At 36.8% G+C, this 20,801-nt stretch overlaps 1 protein-coding gene across 1 annotated transcript in view; it reads right to left on the reverse strand.

Annotated features, from left to right (window-relative positions):
- Positions 1–246: 246 nt before the first annotated feature.
- Positions 247–20,801, reverse strand: part of bop1 (BOP1 ribosomal biogenesis factor) — a 68,801-nt gene continuing 48,246 nt past the window's right edge. Inside the window, exons 6-16 of the mRNA XM_043217829.1 lie at positions 19,685–19,786; positions 19,037–19,249; positions 17,756–17,917; positions 16,903–16,983; positions 15,577–15,646; positions 9,226–9,358; positions 8,070–8,250; positions 7,303–7,594; positions 5,590–5,674; positions 5,299–5,406; positions 247–1,068 (exon numbers count right to left, since the gene is read on the reverse strand). Of these exons, the coding sequence (XP_043073764.1) occupies positions 915–1,068; positions 5,299–5,406; positions 5,590–5,674; positions 7,303–7,594; positions 8,070–8,250; positions 9,226–9,358; positions 15,577–15,646; positions 16,903–16,983; positions 17,756–17,917; positions 19,037–19,249; positions 19,685–19,786 (1,581 nt within the window). The 3' untranslated portion in view covers positions 247–914. The remainder of the gene's footprint in view (positions 1,069–5,298; positions 5,407–5,589; positions 5,675–7,302; positions 7,595–8,069; positions 8,251–9,225; positions 9,359–15,576; positions 15,647–16,902; positions 16,984–17,755; positions 17,918–19,036; positions 19,250–19,684; positions 19,787–20,801) is intronic.

Genomic DNA, 20,801 nt, shown 5'->3' on the forward strand with positions numbered 1-20,801 from the left:
AGAGGCTCACAGCCTTGAGACTGACGTCTGGAGTGGAGAGAAGGACCCGCAGGTGGACGGCCTCCACGAAATATGATCTATAACACACAATGCCGTCTGATCAGCGGCGTCTGGACCTCTCAGCGGAGGAAACGAAACCAATTCCCAGACCCTCACTGCATATAATTCAGGAGCCCTGAAAATCACCCTCGCTGGCCTGTGGCGAGAAACCAGAAGAGAGAGAGAGAAAACAAACTCCAAACACTCTTCAAGAAACACCATGTTTAATTAAAAAGCAACTGGTTTCTGAATTACAACTGTTAAAGGTATCACAACCGGACAGGTAGAGGTAAAAAAAAATAAAGAGTGACACGTTGACGCTGGTAAGAGTTGATGCTAGCGCCGTTTTTGGATGAAATGCTTCAGAAAACAGTTTAAGAAAACATCAGGAGGTGTAAGTGAAGGACAGACGTCTGCAGTTTTGTTTCATGTCTTGTTTCCTTTGGCAAGGCCCGATGGCGGACATTTGTTTCATTTCAAATTCAGCTTCCTTGTCCAAGGATTAGCGGTTGGGCTTGATTTGCTGTGGGGCACTGACAGCCCGATACGGAAACGGGCCTTTTCTGAGCGCACACAGTTTTGGGTTTGAAACCAAACCTGTCTCTCTTTTAAAGCTGCATTCGAGTCCTGTGGGAATCTACGAGCGGCTGGATGTATTTTCTTCTAACATAAAAAAGGCAAAACATAGCTCAAAACACATATTATAATGACATGTTCAATATCAGATCAGGCGCTTGATTCCTGCCAGCAACATGTCAATGTCCTCAGAGAGCAGCAAGTCTAAAAAACCTCATCGAGTCGTAACTGCGTGTAATTTCTGGTTTAGAAAACTCGAGGTTGCGGCTCCCGATGGAGGGCTGTTTTCGTTTTGTTCTCTAGGTGAAAAGACGGACTGTTCCGTCGGATCCTGAGGAAAACACCCAGGGTTGGGTTGGGTGGAAGGTCACGTCGAGAACCCCGAGGTCATGAGTGATGGTGTGACCCTTCAGAACCTTCACTGGAACAATCAGAGGATTCTGCAGCAAGTCACTGTAGGAATAACACAGACATTAGAAAGGTTAGTGTTATTCACAACTGGCTCTGAATAACGATTTTCATGAAGTCTGGCTTCAATAACAGTTCTAAAATGCCTGAATTCTTTTCTGCCAATAGATGTTTCTTCAACTATAGGCACTTTTATGACCCACAAGTTGATTTTTATTAAACTTAACAGATTCAAACTTTTTTTTTGTTATATGAAGGTCACATTAAATCCACCTTTGAAACATTTTTACCAAGCCTTCATTTACTTTAGTTTCCTTTCAAATGTATTTTGTTTCAAAATTTTCAAATATTAAATTACTTTTTTACTATAATTTTTTTAAATATATTGTTTTTTTGGTGACAAAAAAATATCCATGAGTGTAAGAAAGGCAAATTACAAACAAATAAATGCATTATTATTGCTGAATATTTAATTATGACTTACATTTTTAAACGTTTTTAGTATTAACGTGACAATTAATGAAACCCAAATCTGTAAATTTGTAAAATCACATTGAGAAGTTTTTTATTTATTTATAGTTATTTAGTTATTATTTTATATATATAAACTATTACTGAAAGTTATAAACGTCTCATGTATAGCTTTATTATTCAGTTTTTTAAAAACAAATTTTTTGATGAGATTTTATTGTTTTTATCCATCCATCCATTTTCTTGCACTCAGAACCATGGCCTCAGATTTGGAGGTGCTTATTCTATTCCCAGCCGCTTCACAAACACCTGCAAACTGCCCCAATGCATACTGTAGGTCCTAGCTTGATGCAGCCAACAGGACAACATCATCCCCATAAAGCAGAAACAAGATCCTGTGGTCACCAAACCATAAAGGTACATAACAGGACTGTTAACAAAGGGCAGCCCTGCCAGAGACCAACATGTACCGGGAACAAGTATGACTTACTGTTGGCAATCCAAATCAATGATCCTGTTCTGATCATACAGGGACCGAACAGCACTTAGCAGAGGGCACCAGACCCCATACTCCCAGAGCACCCCCCACACGACATAGCAACGGAAGTCGAATGCCTTCTCCAAATCCACAAAGCACATGTGGACTGGTTGGGCAAACTCCCATGAACCCTCCAGTACCCTTCAGAGGGCACAGAGCTGGACCTGTGTCCCACAACCAGGGCGGAAGCAGAATTGTTCCTCCTGGATCCAAGGTATGACTCTCTGACTTTCCCAGGGAGGCTGAGGAGTATGATTCCCCTATACTTGGAACACCTAAAAAGATGAACTACCACCCCAGTCTGCCAGTCCAGAGGTACTGTCCCCAGCCTCCAAAGCGATGCTGCAGAGGCATGTCAGCCAAGACAGCCCCACAACATCCAGAGACCTGAGGTACCCGGTGCCTTTCCACTGAGGAGCTTCTTAACTACCTCGGTGACTTCAGCCCAGGTGATGACTAAGTCCTCCTCTGGGACCCCCAGCCTCTGCTTCCTAAGTGGAAGACGAGTAAGCGAGTTAAGGAGATCTTTGAGGTATTCCTTCCACCGCCCGACAATACCCCCAGTCTGCTTGGCCCACCAGTACCACGAGCCAACCAGGCTCAATAGCTTTCAGCTTGACGGTATCCTTTAATTCCAGTGTCCATCACCGGGTTCGGGGGCTCTCGCCACGACAGGCACCCGAGAATTTACAGCCATAACTATGAACGGCAGCGTCGACAATGGAGGCAGAGAACACAGTCCACTCTGACTCAATGTCTCCAACCTCCCTCAAGATCCAGTCAAAGCTCTGCTGGAGGTGGGAGTTGAAGACCTCCCTGGCAGGGGGTTCTGCCAAATTTTCCCAACAGACCCTCACAGTACGTTTGGGCCTACCAAGTCTATCTAGCTTCCTCCCCTGCCAACGAATCCACCTTACCACCAGGCCCCTCTCTTTACCTGAGTGCCCAGGACATACGCCCGTAGGTCAGACGAAACAACCACAAAGTCGATCATCAACCTCCTTCTTTGGATGTCCTCGTGCCACCTGTACTGATGGACACAAGACATATGCTTGGACATGGCGTTCGGTATGGACAAACCCTGACTAGCACAGAAGGCCAACAACAGCAAACCACTCGGGTTCAGATCAGGGGGGCACAAATGATAATGAGAGAACTATTTCCAAACTGAAGGCGCAGGGAGACAACCCTCTCGGTCTGCTCTTTGTCTGGCTTGTCACCTAGGAGCTGTTTGCCTTAGGAGACCCTACCAGGGGCATATAGCCCCCGACAACTTAGCTCCTAAGTTCATTCAGGCACTCAAACCCCTCCACAATGTTAAAGTGGTGGTCCCGGGAGAATAAGTAATTAATTTTTTTTAATAATACACCTATTAAATTAAAACATTTGTAACAATTTAACAAATATTTGTCAAACTGGCTGACAAAAAAAAAAAAAAAAAAAGTCATTTTGACCACAAATGTATGCATTTAAAAAAAGTGCACAAATTGTTTCTAACAAAAATGTATTAAAAGTTAGCAAGCTTGATGTATTTCAGTTGGAAAGATGGCAAAACTATATAAAACCATTCAAGTCAGCATATTATTTAAACATTAACACTTTACTCTTAAAAATTAAGCCTCAAATAAAAAACTGAATGAAAAGTATAAACTGCTAACAGACCTCATGAATCTAGATTTCCTTACTATATCAACTCTATTTTTAGCTTAGTCCATCATCCTGTCCCATCCCAATGAAAACATTTCATTTTGCTCTACCCAAATTTTGTGGTAAAATGTGTTGGACATTTCTTTTAACTGTCTGAGGGCCATAAAATAGTGAATTCTGGAAATATGGTTTGCTGTATATGCATCAACAGTTTGACTGAGGAAAGTAAGAAGTGGAAAAATAACACGACATCCTCAGTTTGAGTATAAAGAGATCTATTAAGGCCAGCTGATGAAGGCTTTTCATCCAGATCTTGCTTGCCCTGTACCATACACGGATCATTAGCTCCGCTCAAAGAGCGTTCCTGACCAAACTGCAGGAATGATAGTCTACCCCTGCAGATACACTGGACACATGCCCGAGAGAAACAGACAAAGAGGAAAAAAAACAGACATGAGAGAACTACACCACGTTCCAAGTTAAGAGAGACAGGCTATGTTAAGAATAGCATATCACACTATTTATATACTTTGCACATTGTGTGCAGCACACAAAGTTTCTATATGCACTAAAAGTGCAGTATAGAACCAGATTACACTGAACAATGTAATTAAGAGTAGCTGGTAGCAATTGCCTGCAATAGTATGAAGTCAGTGGCTATTGGTAACTGTCTGGTTATCAACATTCTTCAAAATATCTTATGTGTCCAACAAAACAATGTATACAGTTTTGTAACAACTTGAGGGTGAGCACATTCTGACAGATTTTACATTTTTGTGTAAATAGATTTCACTGAATTAAACATGAGATATATAAAACTTTTCAATGTTTATTATATTATATGATTTAGATTCATTTATTTAGGTGGTGAGCATTTATTTATATTTAATTATTACAATTTTATATTAAACTAATCAGCATTATTTATAAGTATTATGCTTTTAATATTATCACAGTATACAGAATGTTTTTAATATATTTATTAGGTAAATTTATTTTATTACTTTCATAGATTTAAAGTAGTCAGCACAATATATTTATTTACATTTAATTTCTTATTTTAAAGTAGTGTGCAGTACACAAACTACACAGTATGCGCGACATTAGTATAGAAGCGCTCAAAATTATGTCAAGTTAAAAAACAAAACAAAAAAAAGACTAAAAAGATACTAAAAAAAAAGATACTAAATTCAGTACAACATTGAACACTGCCTGTATTTCTATTTAATCTTCTTTCCTGTCACATGACCTCAATTCTGAGTTTTGGCAGTCCACTGAATCTTTACATTTTTACAACTTTTCTTTACATTAAAAATACATCTAATATTACTTCTAGTTAATTAATTAGTTACACTGGAAAAGGTGAACACACTGCAATGTGGAACACAATATTCCTTGAAATATACTCTACTGTATATCGCACATGCTAGCACAGAAAATATGCATAAAGCAAACAGTATGCACGGTACGCATACTACTTACTCCTAGTATGCTATTGAAAACTCAGCCAAATAACTGAGAGGGATTAGAAAATGTGAAATTTGATTAGAAAAACCCAGTATACTAATTGACACTGAGAAAAAGTAAAACACAAGGAACAGGAAGATGATCAGACTCACTTGTAGACCATCCCGTGACAGACGATGATGCTGCCGTCATCAGAGCCGGACACGAACAATGGGTAGTGCCTGTGGTAGGCCACGCTCCTCAGAGCCTTCTTATGATGTCTGTATGGACAGAGACATAAGACAGACCCGTCAGCGTCCCGACAGCAGAGGGACGTTACACAGAACCGCTCCAAGTCACAGAAGGAGACATTCGTTCATTTGACAGGTCCAGCATTACCAACAATTTCCCTCGAGTCTGCCCCAGACTGTCCAAATTACAAAAACCTGCTTGTGCTGACTCACCGGAGAACTTTGTATGGTTTGGTGGACAGGTCCAGATCGAACCAGGCCAGACGACAGTCGTAGCTACCGCATATCACATTGTCGCCTGGGGAAAACGGGTAAAATAGAGAAAACAAATGACATCTGACATCCAGAGAGTGGTCACTGATGTCACAAGTCAGTTTAGGGACATTTTTGAGAAACCAAGACATATTAAGCCAGAATAACTTTCCCCCGGTCACCTCCAAACACTAACTTTTATATAACATACCGTAACAGGCTGAAGAATGCTGCCAGCTTTCATTTCAAAGGTTACCGCAAAAGGTTAACATCCATAATCGTTTACACAAATATGAATTTCTCCTCATTTATTCATCTCATTCCAAACCAATGACTTGCTTTCTTCACACAAAGTATTTTTAAAAATCTCCAAGCTGATATTTTCCATTCATTCAGTGCCTATTCTGGACATCTGAATCTCCCAAAAGAACAGAAGAGCACCATTAAAGTAATCCATACGATTTGAGTCATCTGAAGTCATACAACAGACTAACATTTAAAATCACCATTCCCTCAAAATCTTTTTCTCTGCTGTAGCTCTCAAGTCTCATTTGGACATAATAGAAACTCTGGGCATTATTTGGTTAGCAGACACACCAATGGTATTTAACATCAAAAGCATAGTATTTATTTATTCATATGTAAATGTTGAGTCAAAAATGTAAGCATCAAGTTTCAAATAAAATGTCCAAAGTGCAGGTCTGATGTAAACAAAATACAAAAACTAACATGGTAACAGTTAGAGGATAAATTCGTAGATACAGTAGATTATAGAAAATAATGCTACACAGACATACGACATCAGCTACTAACAAACCTGTTCACCATAAACATTGAATTTTATTTAACAAGAGCCACAGAGGCTTTTTTCAGGAACTACAACTTATATTTACTTTATGCCAGTTAGGGTTGTTTATTGTTATATAGTTTATTGTTTAAAACTATTTCAAATGATTGCTGTTGATTAAAATTACGCTGAAATTAAAAACTTGACTTGGCAACTAATTGACATAAAATAAGTTTGAAAATTCCTTAAAACAAGGCTAAATTAAAAAAAAGAAAAGAAAAGGAAAATGACAAGTAAAAAGGATAAAAGAATGCATTAGATTACAAAATCTTCAGATAAAATGAACACAAAAGTAAAGGCTAATTCAAAATAAATGGTATAATAGTATAGAAATAATACTAAAATAACCCTTGATTTACATTATTTTATTCTCACAAGATGCAATAGTTAACATCATTAATTTTTTTAAATATTTTAACCATATTACTTTTTTGTATGAATTAAATTTGCAGTTTGAATAGAAACAGCTAATATTTCCAAACCTGCTACATTTTAACATTATTTCACACAAATGAGATTCGAGAGCTACAACCCGAATTTCATTTTGTTCCTTAAACCAAACAACACCATGGCTTCAGATAACTCCTTGAAAAATTTGTAATATTTTAATATTTAATGTAAAACTGAAGAATTTGCATAGGGAGATATATCTGCCTCAGTAATAATCAGAAATAATTTTCATTAAATGGCAAAAATTTTGTTAGCTAACACTTTTACTCTGCATTTTTAATTTCACTTTAACTGCATTGGAATTTTTTTAGAAGAAATTAAATGACGTTTTGAATGAAATGATGGTGACTCATTCACCTAAACGCCCGGTTACGTACCTCCCGGATGAATGGCCATGCTTGAAATCCATTTGCAGTTGGCCATCAGCTTCTTGGTGAGCTCCTGTTTGATGAGGTTGTAAACTCGCACATAGCGCTGCGTAGCCACGAAGAAATACGGCCGGATGGGGTGGAAGGACACGCACTGCACCAGACCCTTGTTCTTGCGGAAGGGATTCTGCGTCCTGCGTTTGCTCACCTGGTGGATGACCACCTGGAGGCTGCTGCCATTGTCGGGCATCACACACGCCAGGTAGTCGCCTTTCCCGTGCCACGTCACCTGCCTCACGGCCTTCAGAGAGAGCGCAGAGGGAAAAAAAACCGGGTAGCTGGAGTTCAGAGGTCAAAGTCATTCTGCGGTAAATCCACAGACGATTAATCCAATTATAACCTCAAAGACAAGCTAGGACTAAATTTACTGCCGTTATTAACGCCGGCTTGGCCTCTGCCAGTCTGCCAACGCGTGTCGCTGCTTTGCTTTTTCCAGTAGTTTTAATTGGACACCAGAGGCGTCTTAAATTTCTTTCCATTTCAGGAAAAAGACGACCACAGGCTTGTGGCTTCTGCCAATAGTTAAAAGCCTCTGGCTGCAGCTCACGTGAGAGACGGACGGACGCTCTCGGAGGGGATGAAAGTAGGAAAGAAAGACTTCTTATTTCTATTGTTAACTGGAAAATATTGAATTGAACTGAGCAGACATGCGACCAGCTAATGGTTTTCGTGATGATGTTAGACTGTTGGGGTGTGTTTGTATGTGTTTTGACTACCTTGGGGTGTTTGAGGATGAGGCGTTGACCCTGCTCATGACCTTCGCCCTCTGCGACGGCCCATTGAACAGCCTGATCCTTCACTTCCTCTGGCTCCTCATAGGAAGAGATCAGCTGATCCGTAGCATTGCAGACCAGCCGGTCACCCAGACCAGGGTTCAACAGGACAACAGTATCATCACTGCACACAAACATCATGTTCATTCTCATCAACCTCTCCATGCATCAGATAAAAACAAGCTATTTATACAACCATGCATCTATCTGTAATTTTTTGTATTTAAACTAGCTATTTAACCATCCATCCTCTACCTCTTTTACCAACCAGCCAACCATCCATCCCCTACTAACCCCTGTGTGCCTACCTAGCTAACTACAGCAGTCGATATTTAAGGTGAAACAAAAAAGTTAAAAGTTGTTATAAGACAAGAACACATTTTGTTTTTAGAACAACTATTGATGTGAGGTTTTGATCCACTTCAAATGTTAACTAGTGTATTTATTATCGAACTATACAACCTCAGAATGTCTAAGCAGCCATCCACCCATAACTATTTAGCCACATAAGACCTAACTAACTAATAAACAAACAAATATAAGAATAGCTGCATGTCCATTACTTTTTAAATTGCACAAATTGACACTGAATTATAAACTGCAAATTATTTCAAATAGTTTTTTTTACTCAATATTTATAAAACATTCCAAAAGTTTTGCATAAATCTGTAATGAAAATGCAGCTAACGTTTATTTATCCATTCTAGCTATTTATCTAACCTATTTACCAGACAACATTTGGATGAATATCTATAGATCCATGCTGATTTATCTACCCTAAATTCCTAAGCATCTAATTAACAAACAAATGAAAAAAACTGCCTATGAAATAAACACTCTTTAAATTCCTTGGAACATTTAGGAAAAGTTCTTGAAAATGTTACTTAAATTCCAAAATGAACATTTGACATAAGTGCTCTCGCCTGAGGCTTACTAAAATAAATCTCACTAATTAAAACAGACTGTAGCTCTACACCCTTTAAAAATAAATCCTGTAAATCATCTGCTGTGAAATAATACACATCACATGCTGATTGGTACAAAACATACTAATGAACATTAAATTAACATTCAGATGCAAATAAGAGGCGGGCCTTACTAGCTGACAGCGACCAAACAGACAGATGGATTGGGATTCCAGGCCACGCCCTTCACAGCTCCGCCCACCTCCACAGTCTTAAGGCATCGTGCTGTACTGACCTCCCAGAAACGCACCGTACAGTCATCAGAGCCTGAGGTCAAAGGTTCAACACAAACACTTTTACCTAAATGCGTTCATTAGAGAAGTTACTGTGTCTCAGAATGACTTAATGAAACGGGTTACGGGTAAATGCGTTTAACATGGTTGTGCAAATGTGAGCAGGGTTGTGACTCTGAACGTCTGAACAGCTGAGAGGACACAGACGCTCGGGTCTCTGGCACAAGTAAAGCGTACTGTCAGCTCGACGGCACTTCCTCTCTCAGCAGCACACATGGAGGATAACTCATCCTCGCGCTACACAACCACTGTGACACACACAGCAGCACTTTGGCACGAGTGCACTATAATAATACTAAGATTACTGAAGGTGACAGACAAAGAGAAGGCGGCTGTTTAAAGTTTGTGCGCTACTGCTGTTAGACGGTCATTATTCAAAATGAGAGCCATTCATGTCCCTCATATACGAACAGTATAAAAATGACTAATAATGAATAGCTGACTGGGTGTTAGAATAGAACATTTTTAGACAATTAAAAAGTTCCAACAATTAATTTCTATTCCCTCTTTTAAAGGTAAATATGCATACATGTGCACACACATACACACCCCTAAGAAGTCAAGTTAAAGACAAAGAACAAGCTAATTTCATAATTTATCCTAGATTTTGTTTGTCAAATGATCTTAAAATGTCAACTCTTAAAATTTGTACCGTAAATTACTTTTACATGAAAGGTAGAAATGTTTTCAACAGGGGTCAGAATGACTTTGAACAACTGATAAGTGAAAGGTTGTAAATTTGCAGCAAAATCAATATTAACTCGCTTTTCCAAAAAGCTTGTAAAATTAAACTGTAAAACTGTACATGGTTACCATCTTTACAGAATAATTATATCCATATCCACATTATTTTCTAAGGCATATAATTATAACATTTAAATATATTTATTTTTGTGATGGCACAACGCAATTTATTAACAATTAATGCATTATTTCGCCTTAAATTCATGTAAATATCAAGATGACTAACAGCTTCAACAGCTCCAGACATGTTAGATGGGAAAGCCCTTCCTGGCATCAGCCACACAACATCATAAACTGTTGTAAAAACTCATTTTAACTTTTATACCTGCATGCTTCATAAACACAGGAAAAACAACACGGGGGAAATGGGCCGGGCCTGGAGGGTGGAGTGTAATAACTCCAAAACCCATAATCACTTTTTAAGTATTGAGCTGTATGGCGACAGATATAGCAGGAGGGACGGGCTCTGTGGTGGTCAGAGAGGCCTGTCTGGTCTGCACAGCTGCGGATGTGTGTGTGTGTGTGTGTGTGTGTGTGTGTGAGATGCAGGGGACACCAAAACTTTCCTCTAGACGTTCAAACATGGACGCTGACCATAAATAAGATGGGAATGATGGTAATATTTGCCTTCATGGAGGGGGGGAAAACAGCAATAATGTTAAAAGTCCATTTTATAGGACAGTAATGGCAAAAAAATACAGTAACGTGTCCCAAAGGATGACGGAAATTAGCTTTCAAAAAGAAACAGCTTGAACAACCCATTTTACATCTGAAACAAGAGAAATAGAATATTGTAAAAGTAAAAAAAATAAGTACTTTAATGTATGTGATTGCAAATGGAGCTAGACCTGAATGAAAGTGATGCAGTTGTTCACAACTGTTCAAAATGAAACATGAAAGACCAAAAATGTATTATTTCCAAGGAATTTAAAGCCTAAATTTATATATATATTTTTTGTACAAATTGTATGGCTACTTTTAGTCTATAAATGACAAAAGCACCTACAAAGCATCCTGAAAAGCATCTATTTCTCATAGGTCATACCCTGAAATGGCCCACGTGTCTAAGGTTTTTCACACAGGGTCGTGTTCGTTGTGTAGTGAGTTTTTGGGAGTGTATGGATCCGAGGCATAAGCACTTCCTGTGGCTGAGCAGGGCTCACCCGCCGACCACTCTGATCTCTTTTAGCCGCTCTGTTAATTTGTAGTTGTGTTTTTGGACGGCACCCAAGAGTTTCCTTTTCATTTTCAACTCAACTTCACGAATGCACCCAACGCCTTCACGCTGAGAATCAATTCTCATGGACTTTTTCTCGATCTGTCGACCTAGCTTTTCTCACAGTTACACTTTTCTTAGCGCTGGGTGCTAAAATTTAAGGATTACAAACGAGAGGATTCCGTTTATCTGTATATTTAGACAAACACATTTGTATTATCTTAACCCCACACCGTTTAAAATGTATAAATATCCGTTTAAAATGTTCATATCAAGTAATTTAGTCTCCAGAAAGAGATCTCCGTTGATTCAGGAATATGTGGATTGCAGTGAGTTCATGGTGTCCTGAGTGACAGTGTCATGCTGCAGTTTATAATGTCACCGCTCGTCTTCGTTGAGCCACATCATTAGAGAAGAATGCTGTTTGAGGCTCTCTCAGGCTCTGTAAATGTAAATATGTACACAGTCGAGTAACCTCAGCCCTTCTCCACCGCATTCTCTCATGTCATAGACTACAATCTGACTACAGCGCAAAAACTGTAACTGTAGGTTTCACGTGCTGTAATTGCAGCGTTTTCGTTTTTGTGAGTCTGTAAAACCAAATTCTTGCGAGATTCTCATCATTGCTGCATTTTTGAAGTCTTCAGAATAATGTGTGTTTACATATTCTGAAAATGTTATCTTCAATGTGGGAGTTTTTCCACTGTTTTATCGTCTACAAGTTTTTGCTGACTTTGTTAGGTACCGATTACCACCAAAATGACCTAATCAACTTTTTTCCCACCAAACCTGTTGCTTGACCTACTTGTCTAAAGTGCCAAGAAGATTACTCCAAAAAAGTCTGGCGTTTACAAACATTTCTAATGGCACATTTCTTAATACCAAGTATGCAATTTTCAGACTTGCATTCAGTTAGTCAATCAGCTCACCTTAGCTAGTGCAATTTTATTCATTGTATTTACAATATGATTAAATATAATATCAAACACCACTGCTGCTTTTCGTTTTCTATATCGTTTTTCATATTAATAGATCTGGGAATGTACATACATTACAATGCAATTAAATATTATAACAGTACTGTCTCTTTTCATTTTAGCATATTAAGAGTTTATTTGCAAAAATGATAAACGGCACTTTAAAATGCTGATTGTTGTGCATCATTCAACACATGTAGTGCAATCAGCACGCTGCATTCAGGGACAAGTATAATTTCAAGGAGTTTCATCAAAGCTGACTAAAAGTGATCAAGGATGGATTATTTAGGTAACTGGATGACCCTGTGATATTTTTTTCAGGGTGTAAAATGATAATAAAAGCTGAACATTTTCTTGGAAACTTGCAAAAGCAGTGCGTTACAACGGTGAGGAAAAAGATCCGTGTATTACATATAATCACATCTATACAGTCTACGATTACATTGTCATCATACTTGGTGAACGTACGAGACTTCATTCGATAACATTATTGACCCCAAATGTACAACAGTAGTTGTAGGTAAAAGGTTTGATCAAATCACAAACCCTAAGTCTAATAACTGGTATTAATGATGCTTGACCTAGTAAACACCACTAACGAGAATAAAAACTAAACCAAGGAGCAAACTGCTGGTGTTTCCTGATATTTGCAGGCACTTAAAATGAATAAGCCTAGTTTTACAACCACTGGCTGAACAACCTCTACAAAAGACTTTCCGACTTGCAGTTTCCAAAATTGGGAAAGGACAGGACTCGGAGGCTGAACAAAGTCCTGGGACAAAAGACTCACTAGTGCTTTGTCATAAGCACCCAACCCATTGATATGGAAGAAATTATCTCTATTAAACACACACCAAAAAAAATCCCAAAGAATATCGGGCAGGCCCAGGGCGAGAAGGGTTGTGATGCCTGGGAGGTTGTCAACTGCCAATTTTTACTGTGGGAAAGGGCATTTTATTACTGCTTTAATATATTTTATAGCTAGACAAAAGAGCAACCCCTCACTGTAGTGGTTTTGCATATGCGCTTTATGAAGTTCTTTGTTATGCACGGCTGAGCAGATATTGTCTCTAAACTGCAACCACCCCCATTTACACACTTTCTTTTACTATTTTCCGCTCTTTCTCCCTGCTTATCTGCCTTGTTTGAACCTCAACTGCAAAGCACTCTGGGAAACCATTTCCATTCTGTGTCTGAAAGGCGGGTATTGTTACCTGGATCACCTCATTCAAATCAGACGGGCAAATTTGACCGCATTTTCATACTGTACGAATATCATTTGGTTTCTGTGGATTTGGCCGTGCTGCTCCCATCGCTAACGCTGAGTGAAATTGACTGCATGTGTTATTAAAACGATGCTTTCTACTCGTTTCTTACGAGTAATTTATATCCCCCTCGAGTTAATAGCAATCAGATGCCGGCCCTACTGAGGGAATACGACGGATTATAGCATGCATTTATGTATCTAAAGGACCACGAACCGAAAATACGGATAATGATCAACAGACTGCACTCAAGAGAGGCCTTTCCTCCATTATGTATGAAATCTTTTTAGACCTAAACACATAATCCTTGCAGAACTGGAATCACATTTGTACGTATGTGTGTATACTGTAAAAAAATATATATACACATATGCATACATATATATATATACATATATATATATATAATGTATATATGTATAATGTATATATAATACATATATATATATAATATATATATAAATTTTTATAATATTTAAAAATGGGAAAAAGTTTTGTGTTTGTATAGTACTCAACAATTAAGTTTCATATATTTTAGTATTAAAATAATTCTAAATCCTTGTTAAAAAAAAAAAAAGGAAAGATCATGATTCAAGCATAGAAAATTATTATATTTTAAAGGCTATAAAAACATTTTTTATTCTTTAAATGAATATGCATTAGTAATCACGCACAAGACGACCATGATTACGATAGCAAATAAAGTCATTTTTAAAACTAATTTTCTGAAAAATTTAACTAATTTAACTAAAACTAATTTATTTTATCCAAATACTGTAATAACTGACATAATCTTCTTGATCTTTTTTTTTTCTATTTAAGAAAGTGTCTGTCCTTCATTCCAAATAAATGAAAAAGGACAGATCAACAAATGAAGTTGATTCCCCGAGCGGCTAACAATAAGGACGGGCAGCCAAAACCTATAAAAATAAAACTGAAATCCGTCTAGAAGGGAGGAAAAGGAGACCTATCATGAGCGGTTCGTGATTGATTTATCCGCTTTGTGGAGCGCCAGTGAATATGGACATTTCAGGCGCGTCTGTGCTCATCCTGGCTCTGCTGAAACCCGCAGGCCTCCCGTAATCTCTCTCATCTTCGAACGGGTCGCTCGTCCCGTCAGCGCAGAGCCCCGTCTCCCTCCGCCAAGAGCTATGACATCATGGCGGGTGAGTGAGGAATGATTTCAGCAGCTTGTTAGCTACCGCTGAGGTAAGAGCCCGAGACAGACTTCACCTCAGACGGTCCAATAACACCTCACATACAGTGCAGGGGCCACATTTAAAAGAGCAAAGTATTCCAGAATCAATCTGGTATTTATTGGTATATCATAAAAATAATAATAATAAAATCAAAACTTATTTGTGACTGTACTCACAATCTAACACAACAGTGTCTAAATGCTTCAAAAAAGCTTATCACAACCATATGATATTGGAAAAATGTTCAAAAGATTTAAAATGTATACATTTTCTATATTTTTAATTTAAATGTAATTCATTTTTTAATCTGTAAATTTCTGTTTTTATTACTTGTATATGGTAATATGTCCTATGTAATATACATACATACATCCATGCATGTATACAAACACACATATGGACCCCCCAGTAAATGTAATGCATTATTTTTAACTACAACTTTTATTTATTTTTTTAATTACTCATTAAATTGCTAGAATTTTCATATAAAATGTGAAATGCAAAAAGTATTTTATTAAATTTTTGGAAATAAAAATATAAAAAAGAAAATGATAAAATGCCATAAAATTTTATAAAAAAAAATAAAAAATTCTGAGCAATAAAAAAATGTTTCTGTATGAAAATAAAACTGTTGTTAACCCAATACACCATGGGTTAGAGTACATGTGGCAACCAATCAGCCATAGGTAAATAAAGTTTATTGATAATCACCACTGTTTGTGCTGGATATTTCACCAGGAATATTTGTCTAATATAAGAGTAAATAATAAACAGGAAAAGACAGGACTCACCAGATACAAGCCACTGTCCGCTGGGAGAGACACTGATGCTTCGAACCAGACTGGAGTGTCCGCGGTACACCTGTCAAACACAAACAGCACCAACATTAACAAGACTACTCATTAACCAATATATCGATATTTGGCATTTGGTTGATATGTTCAAAGCGGGACCTTTATTTTGATAACATACAGAGAAAGGAAGTGCCAGAACACAATGCTAAGATTCTCTCTCTTGTTCGCTGCCGTCATTCAGTTCTGTCTAATACAGCGAGAAGTCTATCTAATAATCAGTTTGATGAAGAATTAAAATATATACAAAAAGTATTATAATGATTGCTATAATGTTATTAGTAATAGAAAAGCAAACATTATAATAATTGCGCGTTTAACGTCAGCATTCATCAAATGCGCATTTATATAATTTAAATATCTGAACGACTAACGAACAATTACATTCACAAAACTTGCAGACTTCAATGAGTCAAATGATCGCGTGATGTGCGATCGACAAAAAGTCGTTATTTCAATTTATGCTGTGCTTTATGCGTTTGCCCACTGTCATATTCATGTAATTTTCACAGTGTGCTGTATAAAATATGTGTTACTTTGGATCTATATGAATAATATCAGCATCAAACACACAACCTTCCAAAATGTCTGTTGGTTACAGTATTTATTTAATTGTTAATTACATTTTTGTTTTATTTAACATGCATTAAATATTTATTCATTTGTGAAAATACTTGCATGTTTATATTATGTGTTTTATACTACTTATATATTTATATATTACACATTTATATTTTAATTGTTACATTGATTAAAATAAATATGATATCGTTATATTGACCTAATATCAGCTATCAGCCACCCTGCTTTTCAAGATATCGGCACTGGCCCTTTAAAAACCCTGTATCGGTCGACCACTAAACAAGACATGCAGAAACAGCAGAGACGAAAAGCAGACAGCGAGAGATCATTCAAGGACACATTTGGGACTCTATTATTTCACATTAGTCCATTACCACCAAACATATTTAGTTGATTTATTAACATTTTTGTTCTTCTTTAACCCAGTCCAAAATAATGACAGACAAACCCTGTTACATGTCTGCAGTTTTACAGCCCCAGTCTACAATTTCAACAACAAAAATATTCTCCTTCTGATCTTTTTCACCCACGCGGTACAGTAAGTAACGGTTTCCTGTCTCAATAAAATCAGAGCTCACTGTCCTGCCATTATAAAGTCTAGGCCAGAAATATGACGAGTATCTGATCTACAAGCTGCTCCTCTGACTGTCATCATCCCAATCAGGCTGTTAACATGTGACCTACCAGAGACTGGGTGGTTGGGAAGGGCTGCAGGTCTTTGGGTTTGGGAAGTTTGGGAATCAGGTCTTCGGGTTTCACGTTCACCTGGATGAAATCAGGACAACATTCTTGTTACAATAAACATACTAGTTACAATAAAATAAATATATATACACACACACACACACACACACACAGTATATACAACACAATATATATACAATATTAATTATTGTTAGAAATAAAATATATTGACAGTTTTTGTATTTTTTTTTGTCATTTCTGTATGTATATAAAAAAATAATCTGTCACTTATTTTACTTTCATTTTATTTATATTTTTCTCTAATGTTATTTATCATCACGTCGCTTATTTAATGGCAATATATTGCAATATCATCTAAATCCAGACATATATATCAAATCCCACATGTATTTGAAGAAGCAAATTAACTTGACAGGAATTAACTAAAGATATCCAACAATTTTAGAGCTGGTGCAATTAAGAGCTGGTGAAGACTGTTGTACATTTAATGGCTTCCAGTGTCACCCATTTCCAGCTATTTTTATCTTGTTTTGTTGCTTGATATTTCGAACTGGTGCATCTTGCTGTATCATTTTAATCTGTTATCATAATTATGAACACACTAGTTTGTAGTGCAGTTTGTTATTTTTCTCATTATTTCCCTCATCAACTGGAAGCATCGCACACTGACAGAAAACAGCCTACTTTTGCTTTAACAAAATAAGGTGAAAATAATGTAGTTTTTTTTTTGTAATTCATAATTCTGTTCGGCTACATACAGAAAAGCCATCTTCATCTCTAATTATTTCCTGTACGCTTTATTTGTACGGAACGAGATGCAGAGGCCTCTCACCCTCATCTTGCGCTGCCGGGGACACAGGTACAGGTCGAGACAGCGTTCGAACCGCTCGTGAATGAAGCGCGAGTACGCGGGAACGGCTCGAAGGCAGGCAAACTTCTGCGGCAGGAAACTCAGCTTCCTGTCCTCGGGGTCCTGCTGCTCCCATGCCAGTCTCTGAACACACACACACACACACACACAAACACACACACACACACACACACACAAAGAGCAAACGTTATGAGAACTCTCACAAAGCCGGTCTAAAGAACAGGTGCAGGCAAAATTGGGGGCAAAATTTGGTTGTATTTAAAGATTAACTTGCGGAGGGTATGCACGTGTTCACACAGAGTTAACTATAGCATGTAAAACATACGCAAATGACTTAAGCAAATCGCACAGGCCTAATGGAGCTGGAGACGCAGGTGTGAAATTACAGGAGTGTTCAGCCGGTGACATTTTAAAGCAGTTCACTCAGAATGAATCTGCACCCATCTCACCAAACCTGAATATGTGTTGCTTTTTAAGTTCATAGTAACCAGAACTAGAAAAACGGCATATAACCATTTCATATTTTCTCAATTTTAATACATTTTTATGTGCATTTTTTAATGCATTGTATTTGTAATTAAGTTTTAATGACATTAAATAACCATAATAAAATGTAAGCATTATTTATTATTATTATTTTTTTTTACAATTAATATATTTTTATTCAATATATTTTAGTTAAACATTTGTTCTTGCACATTAACATCATTAATCAAACTAATCCAGCAGGGGAACACAGAAAAGCGGCATAAATGTAATCAATCTAATACAATATTATGTTAAAAAGTAGTTTTGAACATTTCAATTAAACATTTGTTAGTTGTTTGCTCCAAATAGACAATATTTAAATTAAATCCTACATTTAATTGCAAGCAGCAGTATAGTAATTTTACTACTATAACTACTGTACTACACTCTGACTGTTAGAAATAACACATTTTGCTAACACTTGTTAACTATTAACTTGACTTTTGCGTCAATAAATAAACTTGCTGCTTATTGCTAGTTAGGTAGTTGTAGGGATGTAGAATAATGTAATGTAAAATAAGGCATTATCGCGAACTTAATAAATGGCTAATATTCTAGCAATATGCAGAAATGTAAAAAAAACCTGCTTTTAGACCAGGTTCAATCTCGCTGTATGAATTTTGTGGTGTGTTTTTGAAGTTGCATCGTGGAAAATATCTGTGTACAAATGACAGCATGTGTGACATGAGAACGAGAAAATAATGACATCCGCACCTCTTCCTCTGAAAGCATGTATTCTGGAGGAGGGTTGTAAGATTCCTCGTGACCAGGAAGCCTTATCTTGGGTGCCGGGACGTGCATTTTGTGGCGTCCCAGGATGCTGTTGGGGTCCTCCTTGGCCCACAGGTCGTAGTACTGCGGTGTGGTTTCCTTGGGTCTGCGTGGCTTGATCCAACCCATTTTTATGGCATGGACCAACTTCCCTACCTAACAGAGCGAGATGGATGCAGTGACGGTACAGTAGAGAGAAAAACACACACAGTAACACATCGTTGTCGTGATTGAGAGCACATGTGTATGATCATTACTCAAAACACTCGCTGCACACTTCGCCAGTTTACTGCATTAAACACATTGTGTATATAGTGACCGGAATCAGCCGGAATATCTGATTTTTTTTACAGAAACGTTTGCGGCTCTGACGTTTTTTTCAGCGTTCTGTTTCAGATCCCCATTATGCCGGCGTTTTAGACCTCTTTCCACTTTAAAACTATGTGGGAATCATTATTTGTAACGCAGCGCAGCTGGGAGCAGTTAGGAGATGAAACATGACTATTCTCATGCCGTTTCCTGATTCACAGTAAATATACACTTTCACCATAAAAGTAAACCGCAAGGTGTGACAAGGACAGCCGAATTTACCTTCTCTTTCTCGATAAGTGAAGGAATAAAGCTCCGTTTGTCCTCAGGCCTGTTGGTGACTGGGTGAATCATCACTTCATTGGAGAAGAAGTCGATCGCAGGCTAGACCAAACACAGAGACACATGGAGCATTAAAGGAGTGCAAGAGTTTAATCAATGACATCATATCGTTATTACCTTACACACAATTAAAAGGTAGAGTTTAAAGAACTGGGGAAATGAATAGCCCTTTTGATAAATGTTTAAAACTAGATGAGCCATAAAGCTTTGTGTATCTTAAATCACAGCAAACATTATAAACCTATAAACTAAAATGTTAACATTTACATAAATTAATAATGCAATACTTATCCATCTAAAGAAATATTTGTAATGAGTACTTTTTTATATATAATATATAATTTATTTTATTTAGTCTAAAAACAATTCCTCTCATATATATATATATATATATATATATATATATATATATATATATATATATATATATATATATATATATATATATATGTATATATATATATATATATATATATATATATATATATATGTATATATATATATATATATATATATATATATGTATATATATATATATATATATATATATATATATATAAATAAAAAATAAAATAGACAACTAGTCCTAGTCTTTTAAATTTTTTTAAAAATCATGCATTTGTGTTAGCTGTATTTCTGAATTATTTTTACTAAATCAAAATAACCCAATTGTAGTTTTATTGAGATTAATTGGAACGCACAATTAAAAAAAAACTTATCCATTTTTGCAAATTAACTGCATATGCACACTGGTTACTTTTTGCTTAATTACACGTGTTAATATTATTATTATTTAATTTTATTAATCTAACAAGCTTGACTTGCCATTCTATTTCTATTTTACCCGTTTTACTTTTTATTAAAAAATAATTTGACCCACTAACACTAGCTTTCTTCTGTTCTACTCTATTTTTTAGTCTTTTTTATTTTATTTTTTTTACACAGCACTTAATATATTATTGTTGTTGTTTGGTTGGTTGGTTTGATGGCTTCTACTGTCCTTGTTTGTTTGTGCTTTGGATAAACAAAAAAAAATCTGCTGAATGATTTAATATAA

This window comes from Puntigrus tetrazona, chromosome 19 (genome assembly GCF_018831695.1).
Source record: "Puntigrus tetrazona isolate hp1 chromosome 19, ASM1883169v1, whole genome shotgun sequence".
In the NCBI taxonomy this organism is placed as follows: domain Eukaryota; kingdom Metazoa; phylum Chordata; class Actinopteri; order Cypriniformes; family Cyprinidae; genus Puntigrus; species Puntigrus tetrazona.